The 21,992-nt window shown below is 39.9% G+C and overlaps 1 protein-coding gene across 2 annotated transcripts; it reads right to left on the reverse strand.

The window, feature by feature from the left end:
- Positions 1 to 1,421: 1,421 nt before the first annotated feature.
- LOC115693656 (vacuolar sorting protein 3) lies at positions 1,422 to 20,487 on the reverse strand. Of its 2 annotated transcripts, none has more exons than XM_030620690.2 (14): positions 19,093 to 20,487; positions 16,622 to 16,897; positions 15,563 to 15,759; positions 15,268 to 15,409; positions 14,199 to 14,471; positions 14,028 to 14,100; positions 6,858 to 6,906; positions 6,152 to 6,440; positions 5,689 to 5,744; positions 5,070 to 5,138; positions 4,850 to 4,961; positions 3,490 to 3,579; positions 2,327 to 2,497; positions 1,422 to 2,062 (listed from the first exon to the last, which is right to left on the reverse strand). In XM_030620690.2, the coding sequence occupies exons 1-14, from the start codon at positions 20,227 to 20,229 to the stop codon at positions 1,970 to 1,972; spliced, it is 3,027 nt and encodes a 1,008-aa protein (XP_030476550.1). In that variant the 5' UTR covers positions 20,230 to 20,487; the 3' UTR covers positions 1,422 to 1,969. The 2 variants fall into 2 exon arrangements, with proteins under 2 accessions (XP_030476550.1, XP_056173825.1); XM_056317850.1 differs by having other exon boundaries at positions 2,248 to 2,497.
- Between the last annotated feature and the right edge of the window lie 1,505 nt (positions 20,488 to 21,992).

Here is a 21,992-nt window from a genome sequence, read left to right on the forward strand (position 1 = left end):
ACATGGAAAATTATGAGCCTGAGTAATGCTAGCCTGGTAGAACAATCTCTCTGGCTGTTCAATGGCACGGTCCACCGTCTATTTTCTGGAATCTATATATCATGGAAATTCTTATGAAATGTGTGCACTATTCCAATCACTTATATTGTTAACTGCATAAAAGGGTCAGACGAAGTGTGCTCTGATAATTCTTGGTGCCACTCGTCAATATCGTCACGGCGAGTCTTTCTGGGAGTCTTCTTTTCCTTGTTCTTGGCTTGGAAGAGTCTTTCTGGAAGTGTTGTCTAGTCGGAGTAATTCAAATAAATTGGGAACGTGTCGAGGCACGGTGACCGGCTCAAGAACTTAAGGCATTGTGGTGTGGAGAGTCCACTTTGTTCTGGCTTGTGAATAAATTGAATTGATCTTTTACAATTGGGAAAGTAGTCCATTTCTCTCCACTGGTCAACATAAGTAGTGTAGATTTCACTGGTTGTCAAGGTACTGAAGAAATTGAATCAAGGAGATCATCACTTGGCCATTTGATGACTATTATTTCTGTCAACCGCTGAAAGTAATGTCGGTCATAGCTAAAACCGAAAGCCCATTAACAACTTAGTGAGATCCAATCTCACACAGAGCTTACCCTGTTGTGAGCTGACTGGATACAGTACCGAACATCAAACACCATTCTTAGCTTTTAAAATCTACCGTTAGCATCTCCACTTTTGTGATTCCATCTCAAGCTACATCACAAAAGATTATGATTTTCATGTCATCTACGGAGTTGTCATTCTCTTTTGATTTTTGCCTCTCTGACCATTCCAAAGCCCCTTACCGTGAAATCCCACGTACCCAAAACCCCTAACCTGATGCACCCATAGCTTAGCATCTCTCCTCCCGGTGCAACCAACACTCATCAAGGCGTCTCCACCCTGCTATGGCGTCACCACCCAAGTCAAGCCACTACCTCATCACCCTTGACGACACATATCTCCCCCTTCCCCCGTGTCCTCTCTGGCCCAAGTCTCTCTCCCTCCCGAGATGGTACATCTCTCTCTCTCTCTCTCTCTCTCTCTCTCTCTCTCTCTCTCTCTCTCTCTCTCTCTCTCTCTCTCTCTCTCTCTCTCTCATTGTCTAGCATTGATCTTGAATTCTCGATGGCTCCTCCATTACTGCCAAACCGCCGCCTCGTCACCCGCATCCTTTGTCCGGCATTGAGCTCAGTGACTTCTCCATGGCCATCAAGATTTGAACTTTGATGTCAAGCTCAGTGACTAAGGAGGTGCCATCACCTCCAGGGCCGAGTCTGGTAAAATCACATGAAGTGCACGGTCATGGTGTTTCCATACATAGCAAACATGGACGAACGATCCATCAAAAAGGAAAATACGTGATCGATTGGAAAAAGATCTTTAATCCACATGCAATACAGCAAGACGGAGGAGGTGCAGTTCAACTGCAACCAGTGTAATTCAACATCCATGAATGAAGTAATTATACACTTTGCTTATTCACCATCTTCTTGTATAGATCGATCATGTACAACATCTATTGCCTAATACCCCTCAAGGGGTCAGATAAACAGAAAACTCCTGAACCGGATCAATTTCAAGAGCACATTAAAAGGACAATGCAAGAAACTTAGTTGAGAAAGATGTACAATGCCAGAAAAACTGACTCAAGGCTCAGTTGGACCAAAAATTGTTGCTGTTATCAGCTTGAAATGGAGACAGCCTGAGCGATGTGGAAAACCCATCTACATTATCCTCCTGTGAATACCCAATGGGTAATAGAATCTTCCGATTTAAGCATGGCAGAAGGCGAAATCACAGATGTCATCAATGTTCCTCGCCAAAGACGATCGCCTTCCAGTTCGTCCACAAGCTGACTCCATACAACTCTAGGTCAGAACGCTGAAGTAACTGGAAATGATAATCCTCTTCTCGAGCCTTTAATGATTTAAAGAATTCGAATACCACATCTAGAGTTATTTGGTCACAAGCCACCCTGGCTTTATCAAGACATCCCTCTTGAAGTCACGTCCTGAGACAGAAGTCGACTCACCTTGACGTCGGAAACACTGCAGAAACATCCAACTTTTAGCAATTAAAATAATAGAATTGTGTCAAAAGGTTTTTTGCTTTCTTAACCAAAATACAATTCTGTAAACACCATATCATATTAAATTTAATATAATTTTGAAATTTGAGTGTATCTGCCACACATAAAACAATCAGTGGGAAAAGTTCATGAATTAGAAAAGACCTCATCATCTTGGAACGATTGCAGTTTATCTCTCTCTTTATTTGATTGGGTAGATGTGCAACAAATGTATATCACTGACCTTGTAGCAGACAACTGTATCATCTGGGTACATCGCAAAGAGTTTAGTCCCAAGACGAGCCTGACATGAATCACAGAGACTCTCATCATTGATCTGCACATTCCGTGATCGCTCCTCCAGTATCGCTAACCTTGCATCAAGGTCTACAGCACGGGATAAGTTGTGTACAATCTGTCATAAAAGATCAAACAAAAGCACAAGGGTGAAACAGGTCTAAAATGGCAGCAATAATCAAATTGATTTCCATTTTCTGAGACAACCAATGAATGAAAAACAACAAATTGGGTTATAAAGATGCTTCCCACATTCATATTTATCTATCAATGGAAAATGTGCATTTTCTAATAGATAATAAAGGATGTTACAAAGAGAGTTCTAGAACATCAGAAACGTACAAGGACAAACAGAAAGAAAAAACAAACAAATATAAACCAATGGAGAATGGGATATTTTGTTAGTAAAACATTAAGGCTCTTTCAGTTTGAATCATGGAACTATGGCCAAATATAGATGCTCAATCAACATGGATCGAAACTGAAAAAAAAAAACCCCAGCCCCAAGTATACTGTTCTCGTGACATTCCTTATAACAGAGGATCATGCCATTGAAAACTTTCCAATATGTACTCCAAAGCTTCTCTTGTCAGCTCCTTATGTAGGGAAGGCCAACTCATAGCCTGATGCTCGAAGTAAAACTCAAAAAGTTGACAGATATTCTATTGTGACCCAATTTTCACACAACTCGGTAATTAACTGCTATATCTTGGCCTATGTATTGCATTATACTGGAAGCCACCTTTAAACTATTTAATCACAACAAGGACCAAGTGTTTGGTGAAAAGTGAGTCTATTCGGAGCATATGATGGATGAAATGTTCAAGACGTATTCATGGTAGTGGGCAGAAAATAGTTATACCAATGAAAAGGAATTAACACGGAAGAGAAAATTATTTTAAAACCAAGAGGGGAAAATAACTTTAGGACCATTTCATATGACAGAAAATTAATAGAGTTTAGCAATAAATTAAGGCAGTTGTTAACTATATTGAAGCATGTGATAGATTAGTTCACCAGCAACTTAATCCCATGCAAGGTTAATCTAACAGAGCACATTTCATTACCTACATCAGCCAACTGAAGGAAATTGGCATTATTAAAACTTACTTGTCCTTGACGATGATGATGCAGCCGGGCCCTCAACATTCTTAAGATTGTATCTGAGGCCAGTTGAAGAGGCATTTCTGGAGATAATGTCTGCAACATATAAAATAATAATGTTTAGTTCAGGCAATTAATCCAAGCAGAAACAAAAGATGTATTCAATCCAAGTGAGGATGCATAGAAGTATCTTGATATACTACTTGGAGAAGTGTCTAGATCTTAGCAAAAATGACCAGATCTAAAACCAAATCCAAAATAATTTACCCTACTTTAATTATCAATTAGGTGTAAAATATTTCTGCAATGTCCATGACAATTATTTATTGTTACAATGTAGCAAGAACTGTACCCAACACACATCCATGCAACATCTCCAGGCCTTTATATCCTAAAATACACATTAAAAGTACTTCAAACACGTCATGCAGCAAGATAAAACCATATATAAGGAAAACATCAGTGTTACTCCTAATTTAACCTTCCCAAAGTTACTAATCCAAAAATATGTTGACTCAAGAACTCCACATAGAATCAATGAGGACCAGTGTTTTCAAATCTGGACCAGAGCAAAAACCAGTGAGGAGTCCAGTTCACGTGCCTACCCCGGTTTAACTGGTTGAACTGATAGGTCAGAATTTGATAACTTCATCATGTAATGCAAGGGTTATAAAAAAGTTATTGGTAGATCAGAACAAGAACTTCACCCTAGCCCACTTAATACATGCGTGCAAGTGAAGACATATAACGTCCAGAGCTCTCTGCTATGCCCATTTGAGGTTTTTTGGCTTTTCAGGTTTGTTTAGAAGTTCAAATGAGGAAAAAAAATGACATCAGAAAGTGACAGAGATTTAAATGAGTGGGGTGGAGCCACTTCCGTGAGATTGCTGGGCTGATCCACACTCATGACAAAGAATTGTTTATTTTTGAATTTCATAATTTATGAGCCACTTGAACCAGGTTGATCGGGTTACCAGTTTACCTGTTGAACTGTGGTCAAACCTGATTCATTTCTGGTTTTCACCATGACGGCTAACCCGAAGGAACTCAGCTTTGATTTCCAGTTCAACTAGTTGAAACTTGGCAGTCCGGTTTGAAAACACAGATAAGGCCGGTGTATTTGATGATAATGTTACATGTAACCTCCTACACTAGGGCTTTACAGTGATTCTTTTTCCAAGAATCCTTATACACAAATCAGCATTTTGAACCTACATTAATTATTAAATTTCAGCAAACTGTCATTATCGAGGGTTTCATCACACTGAGCATGGCATAAACAATACCACAACAAATAAATTTTGAAGGAAATCAATGTAAAATAAGCAATGTGAGAGAATATAGAAAACAAGGGAGGGCTCAATACCTCAAGTACTTGTAGAGGATCAAGAGATTCACCATGGTTGTGGAGAAGCCGAACAGCTGCCTTAAACATAGGCTCCTTACCGTCATGTGGATCCAGATACATATCAAGTAACCTGAATTAAATCATATTAAAGTGAGGAACGCAGAGTATATTTTCATAATCATAACTGTACATTCTTCTTTCAGAATCCAAAGAAAAGTAGCAAAAGAATAGAACCTACTGCATATAGGCATCTGGTCTGCCAATCTCTGCACAATATTGTTCAGCAGCTTCACTGTCCTCAAGCTTCCTGAGCCCTCGTACATACAACAACTATTTAGTAAACAATCATCTTAAATGGATGCACACAAAAGCAACACACTGCACATGCGCATGCGCACGTGCGCGCACTCAGAGGATGCACGCAGAATTAGTTTTACTAATTTTGTTGTTCATGACATCCTAAAGCTTCATAGACCAATCAACCATGCAACTCTTTCCTTGTAAATGAAGTCTAATTACCACACCATCATTGGCATTACAAGAGCGAAACACAAAGAACTCAAACTAACTCTTTTCATGATAAGCATAATTAAAAGAAAGTTCCGCCGCCTTTATATGACTCGACAAATCATTCAGTAAATATAGCCTAAACCACATATGCTAATGTACAAAGTGATGATCCAAAGTGGTTGTTGGTGCAATAGCACCTCCCACATTCAAAAGGCACCACCAAGATACCAAAACTGGCATTAAAACTATGGCAATATGCCATAGTGGGATTGAGAAAGGGCCCAAGAAAAATTTACAAAGTGATAACCACAATATTCATAAAATACTGAAAATGTTATGGAACTTACAGGGCTAATATCTGTAGAACCAATGTCTCTTGTCCTAATTTCCTGTAAAGAATAGCCTGCCAAACAGCACAATAGTATCAAAAGCCAGAAGCAACAAGTAAAAATACCCATCTTTCGTCTTAAAAAGCTAGAATACTCATGCATCCATATAAAAATAAAAAAGAGAAAGAAAGGTTGTAACTGTTGTTATATCCCTAATGCAGAACACGATAAACAGTGGCATAGCCTCAAATTGAGGAAAGATCACACAAGAAAGCGAATGATGCTTCAAATCACCAGAAAGAGACATGTCTACGAACTCAAAAAGTAAAAGGTAAACAGAACTTTAAATGAATTGGAGGAAATATGAAGCCTTCATTTTAGTTGCCGAATGCATGTCCCACCATCATGGCCATGCCCTATAAGCAGTCAAGCCATACAAATTAATAGCTAAAAAACAAGAAAAGAGAGAGGGCAGCAAAACCTTTTCCAACCATAACTCCGAATTCTCAATCAATTCCAATACTTGCAATGGATCATAGAGGTCAGAGGATTCCAAGAATATTTGTAATCTTTCCCGGACAGGGCTTTCAAAAATTGAATTTGATCCTGAATCATAGGTGCTCTTTCCTCCTATGTTTCCCACATCATGTTCACCGTACATACTTTCCCTTTCATAAGACTCGAGCGCTGATTTGGCAAGTGAAATAGCATACATCGTATGGAAGTGAGTGTCATCAGAGTCTTGATCTTCAATCAACCATTGAAGGTACCTGAGAAAGCAATCCTCATTAAACTACAGCCTAATACACAGTTAAAAGGTTTCTATGAAAACAACAGATGCCAAAAATCAACTAAACAAGACACAAAAAGTAAGTCAAATACGCTATTGGAAGTATAAGAGAAGATTATTCCTATACTGGATAAATCTAGAGTTAAAAATGTCATAACCCACAAGACAGAACACAAAGCATGTCAAAAAGAACTCGGAGGTCAGTTCATTGACATTTTCACTGCTTTCTCGTCCCGACATTGAAATTTTCAACTGCTTCTTATTTATTTTTTTCTTTTGAAATGACTGTAGTAAGAAGTTTGCCCCAATACTCCCAAATCTCAAAAATCCTTAAAGGACAAGGCTGTTTGCCACTGCAATTTTGTATGAATAATTTATCGGAATAATTCTGTCATACCTTTGGCGAATTTCAACTTTCTTAAGATCAATTGCAGCAAGCACTTCACCTACAAAAAATATACCATGATCAATACAATCAAAGAGTGCTCTATGCATACCAATTTTGGAGTTTCAGTTAATAATATTATATAATGGGCATAACAACATCCATACCGAGAAGAACATATCCTGCTATCTTTTACATCTTCAGCTTATAATAAGGACTACAGAAGTAAAGCTACATGGTATAACAAATAATTGGCCAATCTATATCTTACTCAAACTGTCCATGCGGAAAAACAGAGCTACCTCTAGCCACAGAATCTTAAATTACAAGCACAGAGGTTTGGTCAAATTAACACTCGGTTTGGATGGAGTGATTGGGAAGGAATAGAAAGGATTCGGATAATGAGCTCAAGAGAGAAAAGAAAGGAAAGGAGAGGATTTGATTTTATTGTAATTGGGATGCTTATGAAACAAAAGAAAGGAAAGGAGAGGATTTGATTTTATTGTAATTGGGATGCTTATGAAACAAAAGAAAGGAAATGAAGGGAATTTAGTCATATAATGTTTGGTTGAAGAGAGAAGAGTGGAAAGGAATATAACTATATCTTCATGACTATTTTGTCCTTCTTCATCATACGAAAAATAGATAAAAATTAACTTTAATAAATTAAATAATGTAATAGTTGACTCATCAAAAAAGATATAGTAGCATAAAAAGTTCACTTCACTCAACCCAAAAAGCCAACAAATTAGGACACACATTCATAGTTATAACACAAAACAAACTAAACAACCTAAAATACTATGACCATAACCATATGCAATATTTTCAAATTTTCTCACCTTGACTATTAAGAAAATTCCAGCAAGAATTCTCCATGGTAGTAAATACAAAGGTCCATACATTTTTATCTAATAATTGCATCATAAATAGGTTCTAATTTGTTTGCGACAAGGTGTGAGTTAATGATAGAAATGTTAAAGTAGTGAACCAACAGAAATCATGCACTTTCAACGATTAAAGTACACATTGCTTTCAAGTGATCCAAAAAAAAAAAAACAAAGCACATAATGAAAACAAGTTCAAAAAAGCATGTCACACTTACGACCTAAAAAAGTTACAGAAGAAAACTACTTTAAAAAAAAATAAAAATGAGGAGTGTCTTGTGACTTATCTGAAAATGCTTAAACACTTTGGACAAAGTTGTCGGAGATGCATCGTCCACAACAAATGATATAGGATTACAACATGGCAAGTTAAAAAAAGAAATACATGAAATAAAAAATGAAAATCAACAATAAAAAGTGTGTTTTACTCATTAAAGGGGAGCAATGTTCAAATGACAGGTTATTTTATTTTTTTGATACAATAGAGGACATATATGGAAGAGAGAAAAAAAATTGTGCATCTCCCACAATCCCTCCAAATCTGGATTGGTTTGATAAGATTAAAGAAAGCAAGGAAATTTTAGACTATAATCCCTCCAAATCCCTTGATCTCAATCCCTCCTACCAGACAAGAAATACTTTTTCTAGTCTTTTATCTTCCTCTATAGTCCACCCTAATCACTCCATCCACACTGAGTGTAAGAAATAAGAAATAGAATTCAATCTACAAAACACAGTTATTATAGTTTTATACTTTTTCGTTATTTTGTCACTTTCATTGATGATTGTACTCGTACCACTTGGTTATATTTAATAAAAGATCGTACTGAGGTATTTCACTCCTTTCGTCAATTTTACAATGAAGTTACTACTCAGTATGGATATCCTGTTAAATGCTTACGTACAGATAATGCTCGTGAGTATTTTTCTTCTTCCACCTTTCTTCCTTTCCTTGAATCTCGTGGTATTTTACATCAGAGTTCTTGCACTCACTCCACAACAAAATGGAGTTGCTGAACGTAAGAATCGTCATTTACTCGATGTTGCCCGGTGTCTTCTTCTTCATACACATGTACCTAAATCTTACTGGAGCTATGCTATTCGTACAGCATGTCATCTTATTAATCGTCTTCCATCTTCTGTGTTAAAGGGAGCTGTTCCTTTTACTCTTCTTCATCCTAATCAACCTTTATGGTCTATTCGTCCTCGTATTTTTGGTTGTGTCTGTTTTGTCCATCAGTTGTCTCCTGGCCTAGACAAATTATCTCCCCGTGCTGAAAAATGTGTCTTCGTTGGTTACTCTCGTACCCAAAAGGGTTATGTTTGTTATAATCCTACTTCTCGTCGAGAGTACGTCTCTGCTGATGTTACCTTCTTCGAGGATCGGACATTTTTTTGGTAATGTTTCTTGTCCTGCACCGTCTTCCTCACCTTCTCAAACATTGTTAGTTCCCCTACCTATATCTCCAGCAGAATCACCATGTCTCTTCTACTGTTGTTCCATCAAATCCAAGTTCATCTCAGCCACTACAGGTCTATACACGTGGTCCTCGCCGTGCTTGGAATCATGACTCTCCATCAGCAGACGCCTCACCACTATCTCCGGCCCCGGCTTCTGATCCTCTTCCATCACCTCCAGTTGACTCTCCTGTTGCACACCGTACTCGATCTCGGTATCCTCTTGCTCATTTTGTGTCTTATCATAATTTATCTCCTCAAATGTCATCATTTGTGTCGTCTCTCGCATCTGTGTCTGTGCCCAATAGTGTGCAGGAAGCTTTAGCTCATCCAGGTTGGGCTCGTGCTATGGAGGAAGAAATGGCTGCACTACAACACAACAAGACTTGGGAACTTGTCTCTTTACCTCCTGACAAGCAATTGGTAGGTTGTCGGTGGGTATTTGTTGTTAAATATCATCCTGATGGTTCTGTTGAGCGCTTAAAGGCGCGTCTTGTTGCGAAGGGCTATACTCAAAATTATGGCATTGACTATGACGAGACTTTTTCTCCAGTGGCTAAAATTCCTTCTGTTCGTGTCATTATTTCTTTGGCTGCTCGTTTTAAGTGGACTCTTCATTAGCTTGATGTTAAAAATGCGTTCCTTCATGGGGATCTTCAAGAAGAGGTCTATATGGAGCAACCACCCGGGTTTGTTGCTCAGGGGGAGAAGGTATGCCAATTGCGTAAAGCTCTATATGGACTAAAGCGGTCTCCTCGTGCTTGGTTCGGTCGTTTTAGTGATCTTTGTTACCGGTTTTGGTATGCATCGATGCAATGTGGATCATTCGTATTTAGTATGTCATCTTTGAAGGGGTATGTTATTACGGTTGTTTATGTTGATGATATCATTGTTCTTGGGAGTGATGTTGAAGGCATAAAACGACTCAAGCGGTTTCTACAAAAGGAGTTTAATACTAAAGACTTAGGTCTACTTCGATATTTTCTCGGTATCGAAGTTGCATATCTTGGTGATAGTATTGCTCTTTCTCGGAGAAAGTACGCCATTGATATTCTTAAGGAGGTGGGCTTGCACGATGCTAAGCCCGGTGATACACCTATGGACCCTGGGGTGAAGCTTGATAACGAACACGGGGAGCTTCTTCATGATCCAGAAAAATATCGTCGGTTGGTAGGCAAGTTGAATTATCTTACCATTACTCGTCCAGATATCTCATTTGTTGTTAGTGTGGTGAGTCGGTTCATGAGCTCTCCTCGTACTACTTTCACTCGGCAAGTGTCTTACATATTATACGATATTTGAAGGGAGCCCGGGTCAAGGGCTTGTATTCCATAATCGGGGTCATCTTAATGTAGCTGGTTATTCTGAGCTAGACTCTTTAGAGGTGACAAGATACTCTGATGCAGATTGGGCTGGTTGTCCTGTAGATCGCCGGTCTATATCAGGGTACTGTGTATTCCTTGGAGGTAATCTTGTGTCGTGGAAGAGTAAGAAACAATCGGTTGTTTCTCGATCTAGTGCGAAGCGAATATCGTGCTATGGCTAACGTTACAAGTGAGCTTCGGTGGATTCGTATGTTGTTGAGCGAGATTGGATTACATATGGCGGGATCGTCTACTCTCCATTGTGACAATCAATCGCCATTCATATTGCTAGTAATCCAGTGTTTCATGAGCGAACTAAGCATATAGAGATTGATTGTCACTTTGTTCGGGAAAAGGTGAATTGTGGTGATATACAGCTGGTACATACACGGTCTGAGGAGCAATTAGCAGACATTTTCACGAAACCTCTACGGCATGGACGAGTTTCATATATTTGCAGCAAGTTAGGTCTTTTTGATATGTATGCCCCAACTTGAGGGGGAGTGTTAGTTTTATTATTAGATAATTAGCAAGTTGGGTTTATTTTGGGAAAGGGTATTTAGGTCTTTGTATCAAGGCTTAACCCTAAGTCTATATATACTTGGTTTATCTCAATAATAAAGTAGATCTCTTTTACCAAATTACAGATTGGAATGCTGCTTTACACTTAAGGTTCCACTATAAACAGATGAGAGTGAATTACAGCCAGACAGAAACAAAAGTTCACATAACTTAGGCTCCGTTCGTTTCTCGGAAAATGTTTTCCAGGAAAACATTTTCCGGGTTTTCCGGTGTTCAGGGGCGGAAAATAAACTAACCCCGGAAAACATTTTCCCTCAACGAGTGAAAACACGAAGAAAAGTAAGGAAAATGTTTTCCTCTTTTGAAAAGCGGAAAACATTTTCCGCCAGCTTCCTTTCCCTGCCGGCCGTCAGGGCCACTGCCGCCGATCGCCGGCCCCCGCCTCCGGTTGCCGGCTACCGCCGGGTGGCCAGTGACCGGCGGCGGCGGTCACCGAACACTAGAAAATTATGCCATTTTCTAGGAAAATGACTTCTCGGAAAACATTTTCCAAAAATGTCACATTTTCCGCCAAACAAACGGAGCCTTAGAGTACGTAGATTCTACAAAAAACTCTGACCAGACCAAGTATGGTATAATCATGCCTATTTGCATCCTTGAAGATGTATCCAGGAATATAAATTAGGAAAGACTAACTGCATGCATATCAGCCATAGATAACTCACTTTGAGACTGGTTGCAGCCCTTGGAGACAACCATCAAATAAGTGTCAAATCCCATTTCAAGTCTATTAAGCTAGGTGACAAACTGCCAGCATAACATTTATACATATGTATCAAGTCATATTGATTAAGTGCTCTAGCTCAAAGCCTCAGATGTTCCGTTCATTTTGTTTCTCTTTTAGATCTGTGAACAGCCCAATAAGAATCCGAATCAAATAATTCTAGAATTTCAATGTCGCCTTATTCATAAGATCTCTGTTTTGCTGACTAATAGCCAGAGAAAACATCAAAGGAGGACATGAGGCAGAGCAGATTAGAATTTAAATGTCGTCTTAATCATAAATCTCTTTTGTGCTGAAAGTGATTGCCTAAGAAAACACCCAAGGAGGCTATGCGGCAGAGTGGGTTAGAAGTACAAACTTCACTGAACTAGTTCAGATAATGCACATAGGCCCCGTTTGGTTCAGCATTTCCAATGCTCATTTGGGCTCTAAAGGCCCTTGGCCAAATGCAAATGGTGTTTGGCAAATTTTTTTACTCACTTTGGGGAGATGCAATTACATTTCCAATGCTCATTTGGCCAAAGCACCTTGAAAGGTCCATTGGGAATGCTCATTTTCGAAATGCAACTGGTACTGTTGGAACTGTTCTCTTCTCCCTGCAGCAGCTCCGGCGGCCGGCGACCGCCGCCTGAGGGCTAGCCCGACCCCGGCGACCACCGCCTGGGGGTTGCGCGACACCGGCGATCGCCGCCGGGGTCGCGGACCTCGGAGCCGCTCGGTCGCTCGACCTCGGGCGACGGCCGCCTGAGGCCGCGCGACCCTGAGGCGGCCGTCGCCCGAGGTCGAGCAACCCAGCGACCGCCGCCTGGGGTCACGCGATCCCGGCGACCGCCGCCTGGGGTCGCGCGACCTCAGGCAACAGTCGCCTGAGGTCGGGCGACGGCCGCCGGCGTCGGATCTGGCTCGCCGGCGGCTGTAGCCCTTCGCCGGAACTGTTCATCCAAAGAATATCTTTTTTTTGAAAAAAAAAAACCTCTCAAAGCTCATTTGTAAAAAAATAACCAAACACAATTGCATTTTCTCAAATGGCTTTCAAATGATTTTTTACCAAACGCCATTTGTATTTACCCAAAGTGACTTTCACCTAAAGGTATTTGCATTCTCCAAATGAGCATTGAAAATGCTGAACCAAACGGGCCCATAGTCCCACTAGAAGCAACTACTTGAGCAGTCAAGCTATTGCAAAGAACCTTATTCTTGGGAGACAAGCATAGAAGCTGCTGCACCAAAAGAATACAACAGAGGTGACCAGAAAAGTGCAGGTCAAATAGTAAAACCTCCTTGTTTGAATAAAAGTATGATATTTCTCTGCTGAAGCACCTGGTAATCCATGTTTAACAACCAAATATCACCGGATATGCAGTGTAAAAGCACCAAAAGCAATCATCTTTTAGTCTTTTCTCAAACTGAAAACAACCGTACCACATAAGGCTTGTGGTAACTTGTACTAAGATTTCTATAATAGAAAGAGATAGTGGAATGGAACATGGAAAGAGTCCACTTTTTGACTCGGAGCTAAACAAAGAGGATCAGACAGCCAAGAAGTGGAATATGAGTTCACACTGTGGGAGTACCCTAGAAAAGATGATAGGAAGCTCCTGCTAAAGTCACCTCTCAGTTTTATCTGTGAAGGGAAGCTTGATGACAATCTTAAGAAGTGATGACCAAGAATCATCGTGGGAAGAAAATGATTATGGCGGACCACATTGTGATTGTTGAGTAGTGAGTTCTAGAATCTAAGAATATCACGCCCACCCAAAACAAGGAAGTATTGCTACTTTATGACTTTAATAAGTTTGTTCCCTTTATAATGTCTCTCCAACACGGACTTCAACCCTTTTGACACAATAAATTCTAGAGACGTGTAAAGGTAAGTAATATTCCAACCTATCCATGTCGAAGAAGATGATGAAGATAAACATTACAATGATGGCTACACCTATGATGATGATGGCAATGGTGCTGGCGTCAATGATATGCAATAAACAAATAAAAGAGAGAAAAACTTATTGAAAAAAAGGAGGAAAAAACTTAAAAGGCACCGGTAGAAGGCCGGTGAAAGAGAAAAAGTAAAGCACAAAGGGACCAATAAGCACCAGTGTACAAAATTAAACACACCAACATTAGTTGCTGAAGGCTAAAAAAGGTTTGCAGGTGTAATACTTACTTGGTGCTAGTTGTTTTTCTCTTTTCTCGGATGTCAAAACTTTAACAGCAAGAACCTGGTTGATATCTGCAATCTAATGCCAGGATAAAACTCCTTTAGTGGTTCAATTGCAAAATAAACAGTAGAAAAATAGTTAAAAGTTTCTTTAAAATTTCAAAAATTACCACATACCCATCCAAAATGTTGCAGAACTAAATTTTGATCAGAAGATTCCTCAAGAATATTTGATGCCTCACTTGCAGCAGTCTCCCGAGCATTTAGAGTATCTGAACTCCTATTCTGAAGTTCATTATCAGATGCAGACTCCCTCCGGATGCTAGATGTATAATTTCTAGCCAAGACACGCCATATAGCTAGAGCCTTTGAGCTCATGCCTTTACTGGCATACAGGAACGCAAGCGTCCGAAGATGCCCGGAGTCATCCAACAGATTCTCCAATTCCTCCTGCACCACACACATACATCATACAGTCAATCTTTCAGGCACGCTCCTGAAAACAGCAACTCCAATTTGCAACACATTAAACATGGACCACTGTTTTACAATGTGAGAATACCACATCATATTTTAACAACCAGACGGAGTGACATTCTGGGGCTTATAAAATGATTCCAGGTCCAGAGGACTTAAAAAGGATATTTTCCAAATCAATAAGACTATTGTGGATTTCAACTTATGATACAGTTATTATTTTTTAAAGAAATACATTTTTAGTTCGATTCCAGGAGTAGCTTCATCTAAATGCAGGCACATATCAAGAGATTTCTCTGATAAATCCAAAAGAGAATAAAACCCGTCCCCATTTTTTGGTATAATAATTCTGCAGATACCTAATAGGCCATTCAAGAAATGAAAAACAGGTATTAGATGGCTCTTCCATTCTTGATGTTTAACAAATATCAATAGAATCAAAGATACTACAGTAATTTTCACTACCATAAATAATCTTGATGAAACTCAATTCAGACTCTCCATAATATCTCAATGGAAGTTTCTAAGTTTTTCGTCAAACTCAATGAGAGATGTAAGTTTGCTGACTCCATAGATAATCACCAAATCTGATGGGGCAGATTGCAAAAGCCGAAAATAGTGATGGAGGCGAAGCTTAATTTAACTTAAGAACAGTTTGCAACTTGAACTTTCACAAGTGTTCTCTCATCATGTGCAAAACCTTCAGTTCAAAGGATCTTTCAAATATCTTATGTTTCCATTTCCCAACCAAGCTAATCAAGAAACGTACCACAACACAACTATTTTCAGAGGAAGCAAGCTCCTCCATTTTGTCAACAGAGTTCAAGGCTCTATAAAGGTACATCAGAAGTGTGTCCACTCCCTCCTTCACTGATGAGGTCAAATCCTTCTTCCGAGAAACCTCAAGATACCTGCATTATATTTAAATTATACTCAAGATGCAATTAAATGACATTCTAACATTAAAATCAGCAGCTTAAAAGGAAAGGAAGTAGGAACATATACAGGAAACAACAAAATAGATCCAGAGAATAACAAATAGACGGAGCAAGAATCAGACACACCTTATCATACTCTTGATCGCTGCCTCCAGTAGATCAGCTCTATTGGGAGGACTCAGAAGGAAATTATGATCCACCGAAGTTTCAACACCAGCCTTTCTAAGAAATATAGCTCTTTGAATAACTGCTAATCCATTGTCAACAACATCTTCAAGAGGTGCAGGAGGAGGATGCAAACCCCAATATCGGTTTCTTGGTACCTAAAAAATTAGTCTGCTCTATATCACCAAAGACTCTTGGAAACTCAAGAAGCTTATAAGATTAATACATGAGAGAGAACCAAACTTAAAAAAACTTGATAACATCGCTACTCAGCACAAGTATATCCATGTAGCTTTCTGTTCAGGTTCATAATAAAACAATGTACATGACTTCATCCAGTACTTGCAAGAAACAACTCCAAGCTCTTAAATCGGATTAACATGAATATACAACTGGAATAGTAAAATGAGAACCAGTGAAAATAGAAAATTGGCAATGTTACTCCAAATTTTTTTTGTCTATTCTAATTATTCCTAGCACTTCCTTTTTCCCTCTATTATATACAGGATTTTAAAAAGAAAGGAGACACTAATCCTAGCATCTCTATGCCATTGTGCTGCCCCTGATTCTAATACCCTTACAGACAAAGTGCTAAGCTAGAACGTTTACCTACATCTTCTCAGTTCTCATTTTGACTCTTTTGAAATAAAAAAAATTCCACAAATTCAATCTTTGCACTAGAGACGACAAAAGGTTGTTAAAATGGTGTTAAACACGCATGCGGGCACAAGCACAAGGGCACACAAAGGACAAAAGTCACCTCCATTTGTACTGATAATTCAGCATTAGATAATGCAGAACAAAGAGCAGCATAAGACTTCAAACGTTTGCCACGAGAAGTCTGCTTCTGCAGAACTTTCGATTTGCCCTAAGCAACCAATTTCCAATTTCGCTACAGAATGCAATGTTACACATTTTTCTAGGATTCTCGCCATGATGTTACGACACACTTTTTTAACAAAAATGATAACAGACTACTATGGAGACAACAAGATGGTAATAAGAGTATATGACCGCTACCAGCAGTGACCAGCGATTGGGATCTCGCATTATGAAAGGAAAGACTTCAGAAGGCTGCATTATCTCTGACTGCAAAAAGTGATTCACCGCCTGCTCAAAATGCAAGTCAAAAAGCAACAGAAAACCCACTTGAGCATGAACAAAGGAGAGCATATCCTTGGACATTTCACCTTCAGACTCAAGCTCTTCCACCAGGGATATCGCTTCATTGAAGCTCTTCTTTCTTAAAAGGTCTTTGATTTGTTCTTCCCAAGGGACCTTCCGATAACAAAACACCTAAGAAATGATCGACACCAAGGAGAAATTTAATCAGTTACTTTCCCATCAGATTATGCAATTAATTAGGTAATAATGACAAAATGAAGCAAATTCATTTTGTAGAAGAACAATAACCACTACGTAGCTAAAAGTACATCCAAACACCTCCCAATGGGCCATGGCACAGCACTTGGCCCAACCATGCCTGCTGAAGTGTAGTTTGGCCTAATCCTGACTTCCAGTATCTATAAGACTATTTTGCTAAGCAGTTTGCTATTTGAGCATCAGGCAGTCGCTTTTACATGAGAACCTCTACCTATCATGCATTTCCCCATAACGTTTATCTCAATTAAATACCAAGTTTGGGCCTCATTGAGCCACTTTTTTTCCAATATGATTCATCCGGTTTGGTTCAGATATCCCCCAGCCTGTAGTGAACCAGCCCACTGGTACCCCTAGACTCTACTAACAAACTGACCACCCATCCAAAATTTGTGAAAGAAATTCTCTTTCGGTGCACATAATAAATACTGGACAATATTACTGAGAAAATTGTTTCCCTTGAAAAAACTTTCAGCTAAAAACATTTAGCCTGTAAATAGTTTTGTCCAGACATGTGGACCTAAATTGCTAAAGTTTATGCTCAACTTTTTCTGTAGTCATCCCATTAGAAAATGTAGTCTACAACACAAATTTTGCTACCAAGAACCAAAGTTTAAACATGATAACTCCTCAAAAGAGAGTAGATGACAAGCTCATACAAAGATATTACAAGAGGAAAGGAGGATATACTAGTTCTTTCTCCAGTATCCACTCTCTTCCTATGAGACAACCATTATGCAACATCTTTGCCAAAGGAGCAGATGTCCACATGAGATTACTAAGTATGTTTCCGTATGGAAAATTTACTTTGGAGATTTTTAAACAAATTAGGGATGCTAAGCTAATCCTATTTTTCCATGTTATCGAGAAGGACACATGCTAAGGCTAAGCCAAATTAACATGTCAATAATAACATCATCTTTTTCAATAGGACTGTAGAATGTATGGAGACCAATGTTTCTAATCCCAGACCAGTCAACGGACAGGCCTGATCTCTGGTTCTCGAGTCGGTAGGTTCAACCAGATGAATCACCAGGTCTACAAGTTGGACAATTAACTACAGTTCATACAATACATCCAAGTATACCCATTTAGACCAATATGAGTTACCAGCTTAGATAATTAAGATTCCTTTTTCACTTTCATGAAGCTGGAGGATCAATCCCCCGTGCCCCATCTTCAAATCTTTTCACAAGGTCAACAATATGGTCAAAGATCTGCTAAAACTGTTGACCAGTTCAAAAGATTGATCGGTTGAACCGGGTCAACACCAGTTTGAACGGTTCTTGACTAGTCAGGGTGATTGAGTAAAACCTGATGGGATCATGGTCTGGTTCCTTGTCTAACCGGTTAAAAAAGTCGGCCCCGTCCAGGTTTACAAACACTCGTAGAGACACTATACATTCAAGAAATAAGATCTACCAAAAAAAATAGGTGTTCTACTCCATATTTGGTATAAGCGAAAACATATGAAGAAATGGTTTTCTTCCTTCTCTGTCAGTATCAGATACTTAATCAATATCTTATTCCTTCAAAAGATTCTTTCCCTTAGAACGCCTAGTGTGCCTAAAATCAGAAATGCATACGACTACTCATCCACTCTTAAAAGAAAAAACATTAATGATGCTTAAACATTCTTTCATATATTCGGCTATCAGGGCGTAATTCCGTCCGGTTTAAAACGATGCTTAATTACCAATTTGATGGTGCTCTTTTTATCCAAGGAAAAAAAAGTAAAGACATTAACTTGTGGCAGAATTTAATTAATGCACAGAAATCGGACAGCACAAATAACCATTTACATCTAATGTCCATAACAATGGGAAGTATACGATCTTAATAACAAGTATATGATACTGCAATCTAACTGGTTTCTTCTATAAGATCAATCACATGCCTCTCCTCTCTAACAATCAAAGAAACTTAGTTAAGGCTACAATCTCCATAGATGAGACAGACCATTCGCTCATAGCAGCCCTACCGGCATTGATTAACCAATTTATTTAGCCATGACTCAAAAGTGGATATACATTTACCTAATCTACCTGTCGAGAATACATTCCTATAATCCAAAATCATGTCCAGCATAATTAGATCAGAATTATTCGTACCTTAGAGGGTGATGCAACAACAACCAGATTGCCATTTGCATTCTCCTCATCAGCAACAAAACAGGGCCCAACACCCTCCCCAGCAAAGAGAAGAGTCTGAATACAACTCCCAGATTTTTTATGATACACGTCCATCTTCCCATCTTTCACGACCATGACATAGGAAGGTACTTCCGCTACTGACTCAAGACCACGCCGGAATACCAGGCTCCCACCAGCAGGCTGGCCATACGAATCGACAATCACTCCGACATTATCCACCAGTAACAGAACCTTCCACTCCCTCCGCAGCAACTTAAGCCGCGGCAAGCTAGCCACGTCTGGCAATGAAAATATTACACCACTCTGCCCCGTGATGCACGAGAATAGAATGTATCCACTATGCGTGCCAACCATTATCGAATCATCCAGCCACACCATCGCCTTAACACCCTCGATACATTGCATCTCTCTCAAAACAACCAAAGACTCGCTAATAGCACTGAAGTCGGCTATGACTAATCTTTTACCGATCACAATCGCAAAAATGTAGCTACCTTCGGGTTGCTGTCTCGATTGCTCCGCTTCTTTGACTTTCACCCCGTTCGCGCGAATGCCACTCCCTAATTTCTGCAAAAACCGGGAGCCGGCGCTAGGATTATCCGAAGCATTGACGGAGTAATCGGACAAATCAGAGCCCCCGGTCGCACCGCCCGCTCGGAACCTCCTCGCGACGGCCGAAATCCCTTTGAAAGGCGGGACTTTCTTCGCGGGCTGCGCCAGGAGAGAATCGATCAGAAACAGGCACCCGTCCGAAAGCACCAGCACCTTCCCGATCTCCGCGAGGACGTGCACCGAGTCCACCGGGGACTCCCGAGCCACCGCGGCGCTCCGCAGGAAGGACACGCTCCCGCCGCCGCCGCCGCCGCCGAGGGCGGAGGAGGGGGGAGGAGGAGCGTCGGTGGGAGAGGAGGAGGAGGCGGCGACGACCTGGAGCAGCAGGAGGGCGCCGGACTGGGTCCCGAGGTAGACTAGGGTTTGGGCGTCGGAGAGGGTGGAGAGGGCGACGGATCGGACCGGCGAGCGGGAGTGACCGGAGAGATCGAACTGGGCTGAGGAGGGCTCGACGACGGTCCGGGACTTGGCGGCCACCGCCATGGATGGAGAGAGCGAGAGAGAGAGAGAGAGGGGAAGGTCAAAGCTCGGAGGAAGAAGCTGAAGCGGAAGCCGCCATCGACGGAGCTTGACCGGTCGGAGGAAACGCCGGCGAGACGGCTCGCCGGAGATTTCGATTCAGAGAGGAGCGCACTGCACAAGAGACGACTACCGGTTCTGTGGAATGACTTCGCTCCGGACTCCTCTCTTGCATTTCGCAGCAAAGCCGGCCGCCGATTATTCTCTATCTGTTTCCGGCCGCGCGGAAATGTACAAACGTATTTATGATGCCGATTTTGCAGTTGTACAAAATGTTATTTATGTTTGGCTCGCGCTATTTCCACTCCCTTATCGGTTCCCGACACCTCTTTTACGTTGAATTTTTATTTTGGTTGAATTTTTATTTTGATCGAACCAATCGGCTCTTCTGATGAGGTCATAGCAGGCAAAAATCAGTTATCGTGTCTAAAGTATTCTGCGTATTTTGCTCGATAGACCAGACACTCGAACTTACACTGGAAGTGGTACGATCCGATATGATAAAGCTATCCGTCGTGCTATCACACAGGCTGTACGCAGCTAAGGAAGTGTGGGGCCGTGACAGATGAGAGCAAGATCCTTTCAGTAAGTGAGTTAAAGTCGAAGAAACACATGTGGTCTACCCCGATCCTATGAGGGCAAAGAGTAAATCATCGGAGCAAAGCGTGCTTAGACAAAATACACCTCTCGACAAGCTTCTAGGATGACAATGGGGACATAGGAAAGTCCCGATTCCTTAGGAAAACGTTCTTGTATCAATTTGGCAAATCTCAATATAGCTTTGCTACCACATTATTAATAAGGGGAGAGAACTCAATTGGTCTCTCTTGCAAGTTTCACTCTTAATTTAAGATTATTTCTTAACTCTTTTATTTTTTTTTCTTTTGTTTCAATTCTACTATGGACAAACTACTGTGCTCCTCTCGAACAACATTTATTAAGGTTAAATTGTGGGGCCACTCTTGATATAAGACTAATGTTTGCCTTCTTTTTTTTCCTTTTTTTTTTAGGTTTTCTTCTATAATTGGTGTATATCTTTTCCAAAAAAGTAGTTTATTTGGTAGATAGCTAACTACTTTTTTTTCAGATAAAAAAACTAATTATTTTGTTGATGTGTTGTATATTTCTTTTTTTTACTAAAAAACTGTCATTCAAAAAATAACTTAAGCACAAATAAGAGAATAATCTTTGAGAAAATTGTATATAATGCATACATCTGCCACAATATTCAATTTTTAAGTAAATTCTCGTAAATTTGTACAAAAAAATCGAAGTCAAAAAATTAACAATCATGAGGATGATCTATTGAAATAAAGTAACAATTTGCATATAAAACTATCATTTCCTTACTCCATTATAAAATTAGCGGTCACTTAGATTATTATAATGGAGAATAAGTTCAGAAGGGATCGGGAAATGGCTACTACTTTGCAAAAAAGTTGTTCGGAAGAGACGTGGATAAGTTTTTTCTTTCAGTAAAAATTGAAAAAAAAAGGAGGAAAAAAGGTAAGAAATTATTTTAAATCAAAAGTGAGACTTGCAAGGAATAATATAATCGATTCAATACAAAGGGGGTGTCGGGAGCCAATAAGGGAGTTAAAATAGCGCGAGCCTTCTTTTTTTTCCAGAAAAGAGGAATAAAACATGTTTTCTTGTCAAAAAAAAATTCTGTGCTGCGAATTGGACAATTAATATGTTGTGACAGATCAATTACGCCGCCTCGCTCG

The sequence above is a fragment of the Syzygium oleosum genome, unplaced genomic scaffold, assembly GCF_021117445.2.
Source record: "Syzygium oleosum isolate NSW1041296 unplaced genomic scaffold, Sole_v2.1 Sole_v2.14, whole genome shotgun sequence".
In the NCBI taxonomy this organism is placed as follows: Eukaryota; Viridiplantae; Streptophyta; class Magnoliopsida; order Myrtales; family Myrtaceae; genus Syzygium; species Syzygium oleosum.